Source organism: Rhinolophus ferrumequinum, chromosome 4, assembly GCF_004115265.2.
Source record: "Rhinolophus ferrumequinum isolate MPI-CBG mRhiFer1 chromosome 4, mRhiFer1_v1.p, whole genome shotgun sequence".
NCBI lineage: Eukaryota > Metazoa > Chordata > Mammalia > Chiroptera > Rhinolophidae > Rhinolophus > Rhinolophus ferrumequinum.
This window is the reverse complement of record NC_046287.1, coordinates 39,140,937-39,157,045: the sequence shown is the minus strand read 5'-3', so window position 1 is coordinate 39,157,045 and position 16,109 is coordinate 39,140,937. Positions and strand designations below refer to the sequence as shown.

Here is a 16,109-nt window from a genome sequence, read left to right as displayed (position 1 = left end):
ATAAGAAATTGAAATCAAAGGTGAGAGGAATACCGGAATTTAAAAATCTGATGTGAACTAGCCACAAAAGTAGTCATGATCCCTGCTAGGGCCATGAGTGTAGGTAGGTAAATTAGAATGAGAATACCTGTTATTGAAGATAAGGAGATCGATAAGCAGTAAAGCCAGGTTGTTGAATGCATTTTTCATAAAGGCACTAAAGTCACCAAAAATGATAGGAAACAAGAAAACAAAAACAAAAGAAAACAAACAAACAAAACAACAACCCTGTATCTTCTAGCCAGAGTTTTCCCTAATATGCAGATGTACCTTCCTGGGGAGTAAGCAATTTTGGAAAATGGAGGGATTCAGGGCCTCATGACAGGAATCTCACAGAGGTGGTGCAGCATTGATTCAGAGCAGCCATGCAGCTATAGGAGAATGCCAGCCACATCTGGCACATGTATACAAAGCTTCAGATAATGTGGATGATTCCTTTAAAGCACTTTCCTTAGAGAAGGTGACACAGTGTGAATTCCTGAGGGACTATTTACTTTTTATATTCCAGATGTTAGAAGAGAATAATCCATTCATTTAAAGGTCTTGCTGGATATCAGCTATTTCTCTTCATGTCTTACAGGGTTTATTCTTCCTTTCATGGTCCACAAGGACCAAAATGTTTCAGACAGCTCCAACCATCAAAATATGCTTTTAAGAAACCTGAATTTTCAGAAATCTTTCTTAATTTCCATTTTATACTTTACTTGCTCCAGTACCCTAAAAGTCCCCGCCCCCCATATATTCTTCCTGAAAGTATTTTTAAAACATCAGTGGCTTGGTGCTTACACATTTTACCCTTTGCTGGATCTCTGTCTCTTCCTCTCTCTCCATATGACACATCCACAGACACAGAGCCACTTAGGGTCAGAGCCCGGACTACACTGGCCTCTCAGTCGAGAGCTTCACTCCTTCTCCCCCAACTCTTCCTCATTACCTGAAGCCTAAGTAATTTAAACATGTTTCTCTCTTACCACCTTATTAGAATTTACATGCATATAAAGATGTGACCTATATGATACAGCACTCTGGTTTAAAAGTCAAAAAGTAATTTTAAAAGCGCTCAAGGCTCTACTTGTATTTCGGTAATATCTGAAGAAGGTATATAACACAAAGCATGCATCTTTACATCCATCCCTCTTTTCCATCCACTTCCCACTTTTTTTAAATCCCTCTCGTGAATTCATAATCTCCCACTAACTATACATATACATATATATATATATATATATATTATTTCTAGAAGAAAACTTTCACAGACCTAGCCCAAAGGCATCTCCTCCATCTACACCCCATCCCTCCTACCTTTCTAGTCTTGATTTCCTCTAATCATTGCGCTGCTATGGCAACACCAAAGAGAAAATCACCTGTCAGTTGGCCTCAGAATTACCTTTTCAAAGAACAGGATTGGGGAGGAAACTGAGAGGGCAGAGCCAGAATCCCTATTAGTAAGCAGAGAGCCACATGTATTAATGATTTTTATGCCCCAAAGATAAACTCTTTATAAAATCAATGGTCTGACACTTGCATGCAGCAGTATCACCTTAAATGTAATTCTAGCTGAAGAGTTCTAAGCTTACCCGTAATGCGAACCTAAGGGAATACAGTTAATGAATCCGTGTTTCTAAGGTCCTTCACTTAAGTCTTCTGGGTTAACCACTTATTTCAGAATGCTACCGCAAAATACGTTGCTTCCTAATATTTGACTTCATAATCCCACGGAGACATACGGCCATAGTGGATTTCAATACAACTACAAACGGTAAATATCTACTTTCGGCCAGCCTTGATTTTCACGTTTAATTCCAACATTTAATGATACAAGCTATGTAAAATAACCTGGTACTGGTGTACAGTATTTGGCAGATGTTTTGCTTTCCTCTCTTCTCATAACAAAATAATGGCTCAATTGTAAAGGGTTGTGGGGGGAAAAAAACAAAAAAACTAAATTCTTGTTTATCACTTACCAATAGTTTAGAAAGATAATATCCTCTCCTTCTTATTTTAATGTTAAGGTATTAAATATTATATACACTATATTTTTTTTACGTAAACTATTTTTTACTAAGGATTTTAAAAATAATTTTATGTCTTTAAAATAACTAGAAAATCTTAAAGTGTAACCAAACAGAAATGGACATTTAATAAAGACCCCAGTTGTAATAGTTACAGAATATCACTAAGGCTGTCACTCCTCCGGGTATCATAAATTTTGTCTTCATCAAATCAGGCCCTGGACACTTACAAACTTGAACCATACTGCCTTTGTCCTTAAAAGAATTGCCTTCTCCAAGTTAAGTTTTGAGGTCATGTCCTATCTTTTTTTAATGAAAGGAAAACAAATAATCACATGGAATCCTTTTGTCACTTAATACAAAAATATTGTTGAAGAATATCATCATTCAGTAGCCCATATATAACGTTCCAGGAAAAGAATTTATATCACAGTTCAGTACTAGGAAGTTTTTCCCCTTCACAATTAAAGGTTCTCCTTTAATTCAAGTGAGAATGTTTAAATTATGGTATCTTCATTAACATGGCTACTAGGAAATTAAACCTAAAACGATACTATCCAGTTTCTTTTGGACTGAATACTTATATCTCTCTTTATCTACCCTTGATTTTATATCTATTTATAAATTCTCTGCACTAGTATTTGGATATCTAATTTCATTTACTCCTTGTTTTATACTATATGTTTATGTGGCAATTTCTTATGTTTTTTAAAACAATATACATATTATATAATTGATGAAACATTTAAGCTTGGTGTATGCGTAAAGACCATTATGATTAGAATTGTTTAGTCAGCAAACATGTGGATGAGTGACTTCAACTTTCATATGTTCTTCCTATATACTTCACATTGAATTATCCTTTATTTATGGTTTCATATAAAACACAAAATGAATAATAAAATACCAATATTTCATCTAGGGATATAAAAGAATATTTAACTTTTAATCTCCCTTTCTAGAAGTCTAGGTAGAAATCATGTGGATAGTTCATCCTCATTTGAGGTCCTTAGAGCATACCCAAAATTCAAATATATCTGTACGGCTTTTTAAAAAGCTACTTATTCATCATTATTTTAGCGGTTACTATGTCTTACACTTTGTTATGTTCTGTATACAAGATGAAAGATAGTATCCAGTGGGCCAGATAGACAACTAAATTAACAAGAGACCATAGGGTCTCAAGATCCATAGGGTCCTATGAAAATAAAGAACAGAGCAATCCAAAATAATGTTAAAATGAGTATTTATTCCACCTCTCAAAGTCAAAGGCAGAGACAAAACCTCCCTGCAAAGACGACATGGACATACGTGTCTTGGTGTAAGGCATCATGAGCCACGGGGTCGCCAGGTAGTTTGATATGGTTCGAACACGTGCAAGATGCATACCAGTTGGAGGATGAGCCTGGAGAAAATGCTTAGGACTTCTTTGTATTTCACACTACAAAAGTCAGAAGGGGAAAAACTGAACAAATTTTTCAAGGGAATATCAATCAGAATTGTATATTTTAAGAATCTTACTCTATGAGGTGAAAGAGAGATTGATTTGAGTAAGAATGGCACCAGGGAGATTGATGATGAGGATAATTAAAGTCCCAATCACAGTGGGCATGAAAATCAGAGATTATTAAAAAAAATTACAAATTATCAGAATTTTTTTAAAGATTATTGGGGTGACAATTGTTAGTACTGTTACATAGATTTCAGGTGTACAATTCTGTAATATATCATCTATATAAATCACATTGTGTGTTCACCACCCAGAGTCAATTCTCCTTCCGTCACCATATATTTGATCCCCTTATCTACCACCCACCTCCCTACTTACCCTCTGGTAACCACTAAACTATTGTCAATTATGAGAATTTGAATGAAATGATATGGAAAGAATAATAAGGGCTGGATTATGAGAAGATTCACTGAGATAAAAAAATTTTAAAGGGAGAAGCTTTAAAGGAGCTAAGATTTCATTTTTGTTGTTGTTATCTTAGTTTGAGGAATAAGTAATACTTGTATATCAAGTTTTAGCATATGATTATATACACAGGTCTGGAGCTGAGCAAAGATCTAGAGGCCTAGGTTTGGAGCCCATCAGTGTTTAACTGGGAATTGATGCCATGGATGTGCATGACGTCATCCAAAGAGAGTATGTAGTGAGGAAAGGAAACAGAATTAAGAGCAGAATCCTATGGAGTACTAGGGTGCAGACAAAAAGAGGAAATAGCAAAATGATAAATATCTGAGAGGTAGGAAGAAAGCTAAGGCAAAGCTGCATCACAGAAACAAGTTAGAAAGGTTTTTTTTTTTTAAAGGTTTGATTAATAGTCTCAAATTCTACAGGCAAATCAGCTAAAATAGAGATCGAAAATACCCAATGGACTAAACGACCCAGAGGTGTTTGGTGGCCAAGTAAACAGTTATAGAAGAGTTCTAGAAGTGGAAGGATTGCACAAGGTGAGTACGATATGAAGAAGGAGATACAATAAATACTAGCTATCCCTTCAAGACAATTTGCTGCAAATTACCTCATGTGTATTTAGAACTTGATGATGAAAATACTAGTAATTTTACACTGAATATTTTTATTGAGAATTTGGCTAGAAACTTGAAGATACCTTAAAACATAATTGTTGACTATGCTTGATTTTTAGAATTGTTTTAAGTATCCTATTAAAAAGCATTGTAAAAAGTTTAACTATATAGTCTTTCCTTCTGTGATCAGAAAAAATGAAAAGATTCTCCAGTTTAATAGGAGAGAAAAAAATAGGTGTCCAAGTATTAGCAGAAAAGGGATACACTGGTTATTATTTGTAAATGGCATATATATATATATATATATATATATATATATATATATATGATTTTTCATAGTATTTTCATATATATGATTTTTCATATATAGTATTTTCATATATATGATTTTTCATAGTATTTTGATTATGATTTTTTCGTAGTATTTTGACACTGAAGTGATTTTGATAGTATTCTGTACATTTGCTGTGAAGTTACCCTTCAATAAATTTGCAATTTTCCACTAAAACACATCTTGTTTATTTTGGAATGGGAGCAAGCTCTTGCTTGTCTACCAGGATTCATTTGCATGATAAAGAATATATAGATATATATATTCTGTATATACAGTCTTTATATAGTATATATAAATAGTATTAGAACTAAAATGTAAATGTGACTAGCAATATCACTAAATTTCATATCAGCATATAAAATTTATTATATTCCCTTCTACTTCATAAATTTGAAAGTTTTGCTTTTTTTAAATGTTCTGGAAATCTGAAAGATTTTTTTCAAGTCATTTAAATCATGTTAAATATAACTAGCCATTAACAAAAATGAAAAAGTTCAAGTTGATTGTGGATTGTGATTGTGGATATCCATAGTGGTATTAAGAATATCACATAACATTTACTGGTGATGGATATGTAATTTTTGTATGTTATCTGTTTCTGGACTTCTCTATTCTGTTTTGATGATTTGTTGGTCTATTTCTCTGTTATAGCACACTGTTTAATAATAATTAAAAAAAGGAACATCTCATAATTGAGGACCATTTTTAGATGTAAATTACAGGCTTCCAAGAATGTCCTGATTTTTTAAGTGTTCTTTTTTATTTACCAAAATGGACAAAACATTTTCTTTTTACTCTTTCTCTTTAAAAAGTAACACATGCTTATTTCAAAATATTCACTCAGTACAGACATGTAAAAAATAGAAAATGAAAATAACTTACCAGATTCAACAATAACAATTCATTAACAATATTTCAGTGTATGCTGTTATGGAATTCTTTTAATGCAGGTGTGTGTATATGTGGTTATAATAAGTGAGAGTATACATGTGTAGGGGGAAGTAGAAACATGTAGGTAAACAGAAATAGATAGAGAAGGTCAATTTAATGTAGTACTTCATAAATGCAGTGCTTAGAAACCTTAGAGTTATTTACATATGTTCACATCTCTGCAATGACATTTTTCTGACTATACAGATGAACATTCATACAACCTACCTATGTTGCTTGGAGTTATTTTCTCTAGCTACCATGTTAAAGTAATGATTGGCACTTGTTTACCTACTAGTTGGGAAGTTAATATTTGTTATGTTGGATTTCCTCTGTTCATAAAACATACAGCTTGGAAATATACATTTTGTTTCCTATATACAATTGGGATGGTGCACATATACCAGAATTAAAGAATAAATTAATGGGTCCCCAGCTTGCATTCTTAAGCAATCCTTACGAATACTACCTTTCTGATTAACACTGCCTTCTGTTCTTATTAAGTTCAACAGGGTACACTCAGGAATTTAAAACACAGTGCTTGCTCATTTAAATAGATAATTTGCCACTCAAAAATGTGTGGACCTTAAACTGTGATGTTGGGATGGGAGCTAACATTTCCAAATATATTAAATAACAGACTATGTAGTTAAACTTTTTACAATGCTTTTTAATAGGATGCTTAAAACAACAGAAGATTCCATTCTTATGACTTCCCCCAATAGTGGTTACAAATAGTCTTGTCTTTCTTTACCATATTTGAATGGCGTATTTCATTTCACACATCCTTTACTAGCTGCCAGAACCTTAATATTGCCAAAGGAGAAAGCTTACCCAGTGCAGTGTTTGTAAATGTCAACTAGCCAACAGATATTTGGAAGCTTATGAATGTTCACCTTTCTAACATTTGCTTAAAGCCATACGGAATTGATATTCTCCTCTTTCCGCTCTCTCACTTAAAAAAAAAAAAAATCTTTATACAGAAGTTGACACAAAATATATTAAATAAAGCTGGTATTCAGCCCTCCTGCATTCAAGCAGGGATTTCAAGTGTACGTAAAAAAAGGAAATGATTTTGATAGTATTCTGTACACTTGCTGTCAAGTTACCCTTTGATAAATCTGCAATTTTCCAGTAAAATATATCTTGTTTATTTTGGAAAAGGAGCAAGCTCTTGCGTGTCTACCAGGATTCATTTGTTTTCTAGAGAATCACTATCCTGAAACAACTTAAAGCACATGCCCCTCAAACCAAATCTGCTTGTTTTCATTTTATTTTCTCAGCCTGATTAGTCACATTTGTGAAAATGAGTAATTTGAAAGATGATGTTAAAAAGTGCTTACAGATTTGACCACCTTGTCTCAGAAGAACATCTCATTTTCCTTAGGCCACAGGACTGTGAATTAGGTGAATGGAGCATGAAGGACCAGCCCTCTAACTCTGGAAACATAAATCTACTCTTGCTCATATGTGGCGCAAAGAAGCCAATGGATATCTTGGGTGAGTAGAACTTGTGTAAGGAGCTTTGGCCTTCTCTATGCTCCGTTAATCTTTTCAATTTCTTTTGTTTCTCTTTCCAGGTTTGGTCTATCAAAACCTAATGAAAAGCTCTTTTTCGTGGTGTCTCGGAGGCCTTCGGCTGCTTCAGGATGAAGCTGAACATCTCTTTCCCAGCCACTGGCTGCCAGAAACTCATTGAAGTGGACGATGAATGCAAACTTCATACGTTTTATGAGAAGCATATGGCCACAGAAGTTGCTGCTGATGCTCTGGGTGAAGAATGGAAGAGTTATGTGGTTCGAATTAGTGGTGGGAATGACGAACAAGGTTTCCCCATGAAACAAGGTGTCTTGACCCATGGCCGTGTCCACCTGCTCCTGAGTAAGGGGCATTCCTGTTATAAACCAAGGAGGACTGGAGAGAGAAAATGCAAATCTGTTCAGCGTTGCATTGTGGATGCCAATCTGAATGTTCTCAACTTGGTCATTATAAAAAAAGGGGAGAAAGATATCCCTGGTCTCACTGATACTGTGCCTCGTCACCTGGGGCCCAAAAGAGGTAGCAGAACCCGCAAACTTTTCAATCTCTCTAAAGCTGATGTCTGCCAATATGTTGTAAGAAAGCCCCTAAACAAAGAAAGTAAGAAACCTAGAACCAAAGCTCCCAAGATTCAGCATCTTGTTACTCCACGAGTCTTACAACACAAACATTGCTGTATTGCTCTGAAGAAACAACGTCCTAAGAAAAACAAGGAAGAGGCTGCAGAATATGCTAAATTTTTGGCCAAGAGAATGAAGGAGGCCAAAGAAAATTGCCAGGAACAGTTTTCCAAGAGACGTAGGCTGTCCTCTCTGAGAGCTTCTACCTCTAAACCTAAGTCCAGTCAAAAATGAGATTTTCTAAGAATAACAAATAAATAAGATCAGACATTAAAGACAAACAAACAAAAAACAAGAACAAAAAAACCCTAATGAACAGAATCTGAGTAAATAATCAATATCCTTCCTAATTTCCCCATTTTAACTATTTTCACAATAAACCATACCTCCCCACTCTCTGCCATTTCATAATCTAACATTCATTTAATAACTATTTACCGAACCCTTTCTTGGTACAAATCACTTTATAAGTTCTAATCAAAGATAGAACAATTAGCATTAGCATAGCATATGATTATATCAGCATATGGCAGCCTTTAGCGTCTAACATTACAGAGAAAATTTTCCTATTTTCAACTCCTTCAATATTCTGTCCCTCCTAGCTCTAAAACTATCCAAGTTTACCTAGTCAACTTTTCCCCTTAAGTTAAAGTCTCCTTTTTTCAATTCATATCTGTTCTACAAAAATTCTCAAAGAAAGAAAAATTATTTTCTAGCAAAACAATTTTTCTTTATCCCCTAGTTACTTAGAGTTCAAACTCCTCATTCCATACTTAAAAATGTGTCTTTTCAACTCTTGCATGTTCAGTTACTACTAGTCTTTCAAATTATTCACTCTATAATGACAGTGTAAACATGCAAAATGCCAAGCGTCTAAAAAGTAACCGACCTTACACTAATCCTTTCAAAAATAAACTAATACAATTTGTACTTTCAGCAAATACTTTTGAATATCTATATATCAGTAACCAAACAAATTAGCTGGAAACATAAAAGAGATCAAAGTTATAGTCAAATAATCCAATAATTTTAAAAATGTGAATTTAATTTTTTTTCGTAATACATGGCCTCTCAAAAAGTAACCCACTAATTAAGGACATTGCCAGAAAAGCAACAATTATTTTGAGACTTCTAAGAGCCAAAACATCTGTTTGATCTAAGCCTAAGAGATATAGAATAGTGGGAAGAAATTAGGTCTTAGCTAAATATCCATAACTATTAAGGTTATTCTCTATTGGTTTGGTGCACTCATTTACACACCAATATTCAACTTTAGGAATTTAGGGACTCATTAACATTGCTAAACATGGAATTTAGCTTTTTTTAAGCTAATTATTTCTTTACTATTTTTATAGCTAAGTATACTCTTCTCATTACTCACAAAGGACAAATCTTCACCAATCCCCAACCCCTGCAGTTAGAGAAATAATTTAATTTAAACATCCCTTGAAAGCAATTATTTATGGGCTCTATGGAAACTGGGGTAAGCTTTTTGTGGTCTCATTTATTTCTGTGGAGATTAGAGACTACCTACAAAATAATTTGAACCCATAACTATTTGGTTAATACATTAAAAAAAAAAAAAAGAGCAAAAGCAAACTAATAATCCCAACCAGATAGTCAGAAATAACTTGTTTTTAACTTAACTAACCTTTCAGGTGCTCTCAAACTTTTATTTTGATACTTAACAGCACCACTGATTTGAGACAGTCTATATTCTCTGTACCATCATTATTTTGCGAACCAAAATTATTATTAACACAATTGGTTTTATTGAGAATCACTTTGAATGTTGTTCATATACAATGCTTTCTGAATAGATTGTTTTAAATCCATAATTAACGCTTTTATCATTTGAAGATACTCTAAGTATCTTCCTTACCTGACACTTAGCGTTCTATCTTTGAGAAATGTAATTTTGCCATAATTTCTGCCATTGTCTCTGGAGTCTCCTTTAAAATCTCCAAGCTTCTCATATTTTAAGTTCTTTAGCACAGTGTTTCTCAACCTTGGCTGTATAGTTCTGACATCCAGCTTATACCTCAGACCAATTACATCAAAAACTCTAGAGGCGGAACTCTGACATCAGTAATTTTTAAACTCCCCAGTGGTTCCAAAGTGCAGTCATGGCTGAAAAACAATATTTAGAGTAAAAAATGACCTCAGTGACAAATCAATTTTCTTGTCTTCCTCCTCATATCTCATGGGTGGTGAATTGATCTGATTCATAACTGTATTTCCAACAACTACGGGGTCATACTAGGTGCTCAGGCTATCCTACAACTTTCCTATAAGTGGCAAAATGGTATCGGTGAATGTATGGTAGTAAAATAGAACTATTTATTTTGTTTCAACTCTGAGATATTTTAATAAAACCTTGGTGTCTATATCCCTGTACTTTGAAGTTCAAACCATCAAGTTCTGATAATCTCGGTTAAAGGTAGTCTAAAAATGTAGCATGCTTTTCCTGATTTAAAAATGGCAGCTCTAAGTAAACTCTGGCCATTTAATTATATACCTAAAAATTGCAATTTTAAACAAAAGTGTCACTGTATAGTAATTAAAAATTATTAATTTTCAGGTAAATAATAATCTGAAGATGACATTTATTTAGAGCAATTTATTAATACAAAAAAGCATCCCTTCTCACTAGTAACTTACTTACATAAACTCTTATGTATTAAACTCTTTATGCTGAATTTTATGGTACCTGAAACTCCTTCATGTAATATCATTAAATTTTTTTAAAAATCCTGCTTACTAGTCAGGAATATTCCTTTTTATGGCTCATTCTAATAACTCAAAAGAAAGTCATCTGTTCAATTTTGAATTCATCTTTAAATTTCAGTTCCAAGTTCTTTGAATTTATTTATTTATTTTAATTTTGTTGCAGGATTAGTTTTCAAAACTTCCAGTTTAATTTTCTTTCTTTTTTTTTTTAAATTAAAGTTTATTGGGTTGACCACTCTTAGTAAAGTTATATAGGTTTCAAGAGTACAATTCTGCAATATATCATCTGTATATAGTGTGTGTTCACCACCTAGAGTCAGTTCTCCTTCCATCGCCATATATTTGATCTCTTTACCCACATCTACCATCCCCCTCCTCCTTACCCTCTGGTAACCACTAAACTCTTGTCTGTGTCTATGAGTTTGTGTTTCTTTATTTGTTTGTCTTGTTCCTTTGCTACCTTCAGTTTTATATCCCACACATGAGTGAAGTCATATGGTTCTCAACTTTTTGTGTCTGACTTATCTCACTTAGCACAATAATCTCAAGATCCAGTCATTATGGAAGGCAGTGTAGAGGTTCCTCAAAAAATTAAGAATAGAATTCCATATGACCCAGTTTATTTTTCTATGATTTCTTTCTCAGGCATAAACACTGTATGTGTCATAATATATCTTTCAGTCATCGATAATAAGAAAATCTTTTCACAGAAGATTATATTCTAATTTTTATCCTTATCATAGCCCTTTCATTAAGCAACCAGTTTCTTTGATTAGATAACCACTATCATTTTCTTTAACGAGAGCTAGCAAATATTGAGGTTTTAGATTTTTTAAAAACGAACAGAAATAAAAAAAAAAACTAACATGACAATTTAAGCTACTATGGAATAAAATTTAAGAAAATGTGATTAGTAACAATGGTGTAAACCCAACTGGTTTTGGTTACAGTGAAATCTCATGACATTGTATTTGATTCTTATATTCACCGGTGAACCAAATTACAAAATTGATTTCCAAAAAGACGCTTTTGTTACAGGTGGCTGGGACCTGAGTTACAAGACAAATTTGGTTTCTACTTTTTCAGAGAACCTCACACTTTCTATGGCAATTCATGAAATGTTAAGATGAAAGCAGGACAACAAGGCCACTCCTCGGGTAGTCTTTCTCAGATCTGCTTTCCCAAGTAAAATTAATCAGTCTCTTGCTACTTCTCCTTCTAAAACGCCTTTACCATTTAATGACAAATCAATTTTCTTGTCTTCCTCCTCATATCTCAAGGGTGGTGAATTGATCTGATTCATAACTGTATCTCCAACAACTATGGGGTCATACTAGGTGCTCAATAAATGTTGGCTGAATTAATGATGAGGAAGGTATGTGGATCACACAGTTTAGCATTTGTTAAAACTCATTAAATTTGTATATTTAAAATATTTGCATTTCATTGCATGTAAATTGTACTTTAACTACAAAAAAAAATGAAATGTTTTAATTCTCCTTGGAACATGCTCTCAGAAGCAGATCACAAACCATTATAGAATTTGAGACTTACTACCTCGTCATAAAAAGAATAATATGCATCTTGAGAGTCCATACTATTCACTGGAGTCAAAAGTTTATTTTACTATTTTACAAAACCAAACTCATCCATAAATTTGCCACCAATATGGACATTCAAAGAATGTAAAAACATGCATATACAATTCAAAGATGATGCCTTAAATACTAACAGCTTCACTGGAATAAAATTGGAGTTTTCCATAGGGTCCTATGACTTTGATTAAATTTAGTTTTAAATCCTAGCTCTAGAAATACCCCCTGCCCTTTCTCTCTCCCTCTCTCTCTCTCTCTCTCTCTCTCTCTCTCTCTCTCTCTCTCTCTCTCTCTCTCTCACCCCCCCGCTCCCTTCAGGGACCTAGACTTTCCCCCAGATAATCAGTAACCACCAAGGCAGCAGAAGACAATAGCCTGGACCTCACTAATTGTCACATAGTCTGGACCTCTGGCAGGGTAAAGATAACACCTTGATCTAAATTAGGTTCCAGTTGCTGTGCCCTAAGGTGGAATGACCCGTTGGGTACTTTCCCATGATACTGGACAGAAGGACTCCAGAAAAGACCTCAGAACTGTCCTCAAGATCTGAAGAAATGGTTCATTTCCCTTACCTCACCTGCGACCAATCAGCTCCCAACAAGACTCTGAACGCTTAACACACTGTGATTTTGCTCTATATAATCTTTAACCTACACAGCATCAGGGAGCCAGGTCTTAAGAGCAATAGCTCCCCGGGGTCTCTTGCCTTGGTGCCATTTCCTTAAATAAACCGCTACTTTCTTTGCTGTAAACTACTGTTCATGTCTCCTTTGGCTTCGATGCGCGCACGTAGAGGAACCCCTTGAGTTCTGAAATAGCAACTATTTTGTGGGACTAGGAAAATTTGGTTACTGCACTAAAAAATGGCAACACTCTTTTACAGTCAAATTTTGTATAAAAGAAATACTCTGATTTACTTTTAGACGTGGTCAAAAATCTCACAAAGTTAGTGTAAATAACCAAATATAAAAATTGGATAGGGAATAAACAAAAGCAAATGAGCAGAGACATTAATAATTAGCTAGCAGCACAAATAAATCCTACAAAGCATATAAGTACATTTTTTACAAGTGAAAACCTACTACTTTATTAACACTTACCTAATCAACAGTTATTAATTACTAACAAAAATGCCATATGGAATGGGCAAAGTACAAATCGCCATCAAAAAACAAAATGAAAAATATGCACAACTGTTCCTTTCCTAATCATCTTAATATGCTTTGACATCATTACTTGATCTTTTAGAGATAGGAAAATATGAAAAGTTGGAAATTTTTAAAATATGAAAACAGAAGCATGGTTTCACTGACATTGAATCTTGAAAACACGTTAGTTAAAAAATAGAGTGACAAATTCTTGCTGTTTTCAGCAAAACAGAATGAACATTAAGAACAAAAAGACCTCGGAGTTTGCTTTTTTAAGAACTTTTTCTCCTTGATAAAACATTATCCAACAAAGCAGTACATAAAAGTAAATTAAATGTAGTAAATTGGGTGAGTATTCACAGCCTTATCTGCTGGCTCATTCTTTCCCTTAGGTAATGAAGCCGGAGGGATAGCTACTGAAATTGAAACTTCAGAAAAGCAAAAATAGCCCATTCCCCAAGAGGGTGTGACTGTCTCTTGGTCACAGAGTTAGTCTATAGCAGAGGATATTGTATGACAATGCTTAAATGATATATTGTTTTATCTAATATTTCTAAATTATATTAAAAACTTGATCCCTTATTGGAATGATTATTAACTTTTAAAATTTAATTTCATGAATCAATTTAATTCTCTTGAAATAGAAATAGCAGTATTTTGCATTAAGAGTTTGAATGTTGCTTTCCTATGAGTGGGTAGGATTGTTGTATATGTAAATGAATCATCCCTCTTAGCATTTCTTATGTACTTTGTAAATGAAAGTGTCAAAAACAAATTCAAAAACTCAATTTCTGGTTTTGTTGTAAAGCAAATACTTGTTAATAGCTTAGCACACTTGATTTGACTTGGCATTTTCAAAATTGATTTACTGCACTCTCTGCAAAACCTGTTAGTTCTAATCTTGCAAACGCAATAGGTTCCTGTTGCCATGATTATTATTTTTCAGCCTATAGGTATGTTATGTCTTCCCTCAGTTTATATAATTGTGATTTATTATCCATTTCCAAAAGAAATCACATCCGCAAAGCAATAGGTTCTGCCATTTTCTATTGACTAAAGTGTTATGCATCATCTGAAGAATTGCCTGGTTACAAAGAGGGACCTCTACAAATTCACCCTATTCAAAACCCTGGAGTAATTCCTGGAAAGAAACTGATAAGTCTTGTATGCTTTGCTGCAGCTCTGGTCAATGTCTAGAATTTAAACACAATTATCCTGGAGTTTGTGTTTTGCTCCTACTGGTTATGAAAAGCTGTAATGAATGGGCTAAATATGATTGACTTACTAAAGATTTTAAAAATATGCAGAATAATCAGGTAGGGTTGGTGATAATTTAGGCTATATTAAGACAATGATATAACACAATTTTTGTGTTTTAATAATTTCTATTCTCCAATTATAGTTCATTTTTTAAAATTAACAATGCAACTTGACAAACATTTCATTTAATTACACTTTGCTTTTATTTCCCCAACGTGCAGTGACTTCTGTTCAGTCACATGAAGTGGTATAAATCTGTCATGCTTCATAGCTCTTTCAATAGCCACGTGAGCAAGTTCTTCTGACATATGTGTTTCCTTTCCTGTGTTACCCAGTAACAGAAAGAACTTTGAGAATTCTAAATCTTTTCCCTTATTGATGAAAACCCAAATTAAGTTATAGTTAGAGAGGTTTTGAAAGAATTCCAACACATTTTTTTCTCAGCGTTTCCTCTTAGATTACCAACTGGCAAAAAGAGAAGCAATGGGGAATGAAGTTAAAGAACACCATCATTCTTTATACTGTACGTGAGGATAAAGAAATGAAATAATTTTAGAATAAACAGAAATTATTTCAATATTTATTTCATATGTCAAAGACAGAATGAATTATATTCAATGCAAAAGGAACTTAACTATTACTACAATAAGTACATTTGAATCAATAATTCATGTATATTTCATTTACATAAAATCTACCAGTTCTTTCTTGTTTTTACTATTGCAGGCATCTTTGTGTAGGGCTTTGATTCTTATAAAGGGGGATCTATAATAAACTTGGGGAACATAAATTAGACCTGAGAAATCATATGAAAATTCTTTCTATGTTTCATCATCGGTCCACATCAAATGCATTTATAATATTAATACATAATGAAATCCAAGTTAAATGTGAAAAAATTTCTATGGGTAAAATAGACAAGTTTTATGAACTTTATAAAAATAAATCTCTACAGCTCTATGCAAAAGTGAGTCTCACAGCTAAGGGAATGCCTTTTATATAAGTGTTAGTAGTAAACAAATTTATAGTTAAGAAGATGTTCATCTAAATATTACTTATAATAATGAAAATATGGAAACACCTTACAAGTCAGTCATGGCTCAATAAATGTACACTGTTATAAAGGAAAACTCTACCTACGGTCATTATAAATGACATTACGTATTGACATAGAAAGATTTCAACCATCTACTACAGAGTGAATAAAGAATGTTACAGGCAAAAATATACATAATATATGCTCTTTTACATAAAATAATACTAGAATATAAGTATTCAGAGAGTGATGTCTATGCATGTCTTTAACTGATCAACAATGGGTGTAATTTGGGGAGCCGGATTTGTACTGTTATTTATATTTTTATTTATAG

At 33.5% G+C, this 16,109-nt stretch overlaps 2 protein-coding genes across 2 annotated transcripts in view; one reads left to right on the top strand and one right to left on the bottom strand.

Annotated features, from left to right (window-relative positions):
• GPC5 (glypican 5) overlaps window positions 1-16,109 on the bottom strand; it is a 1,202,777-nt gene that overhangs the window by 636,323 nt on the left and 550,345 nt on the right. The gene's annotated exons all lie outside the window — the stretch shown is intronic.
• LOC117021695 (40S ribosomal protein S6-like) lies at window positions 7,478-8,240 on the top strand. Its single transcript, XM_033104956.1, has one exon. The coding sequence runs from the start codon at window positions 7,497-7,499 to the stop codon at window positions 8,238-8,240; it is 744 nt and encodes a 247-aa protein (XP_032960847.1). The 5' UTR covers window positions 7,478-7,496.

Bases quoted from the DNA above. Each gene is read 5' to 3' on its own strand.
- LOC117021695 (XM_033104956.1), top strand. From the start codon at position 7,497: ATGAAGCTGAACATCTCTTTCCCAGCCACTGGCTGCCAGAAACTCATT.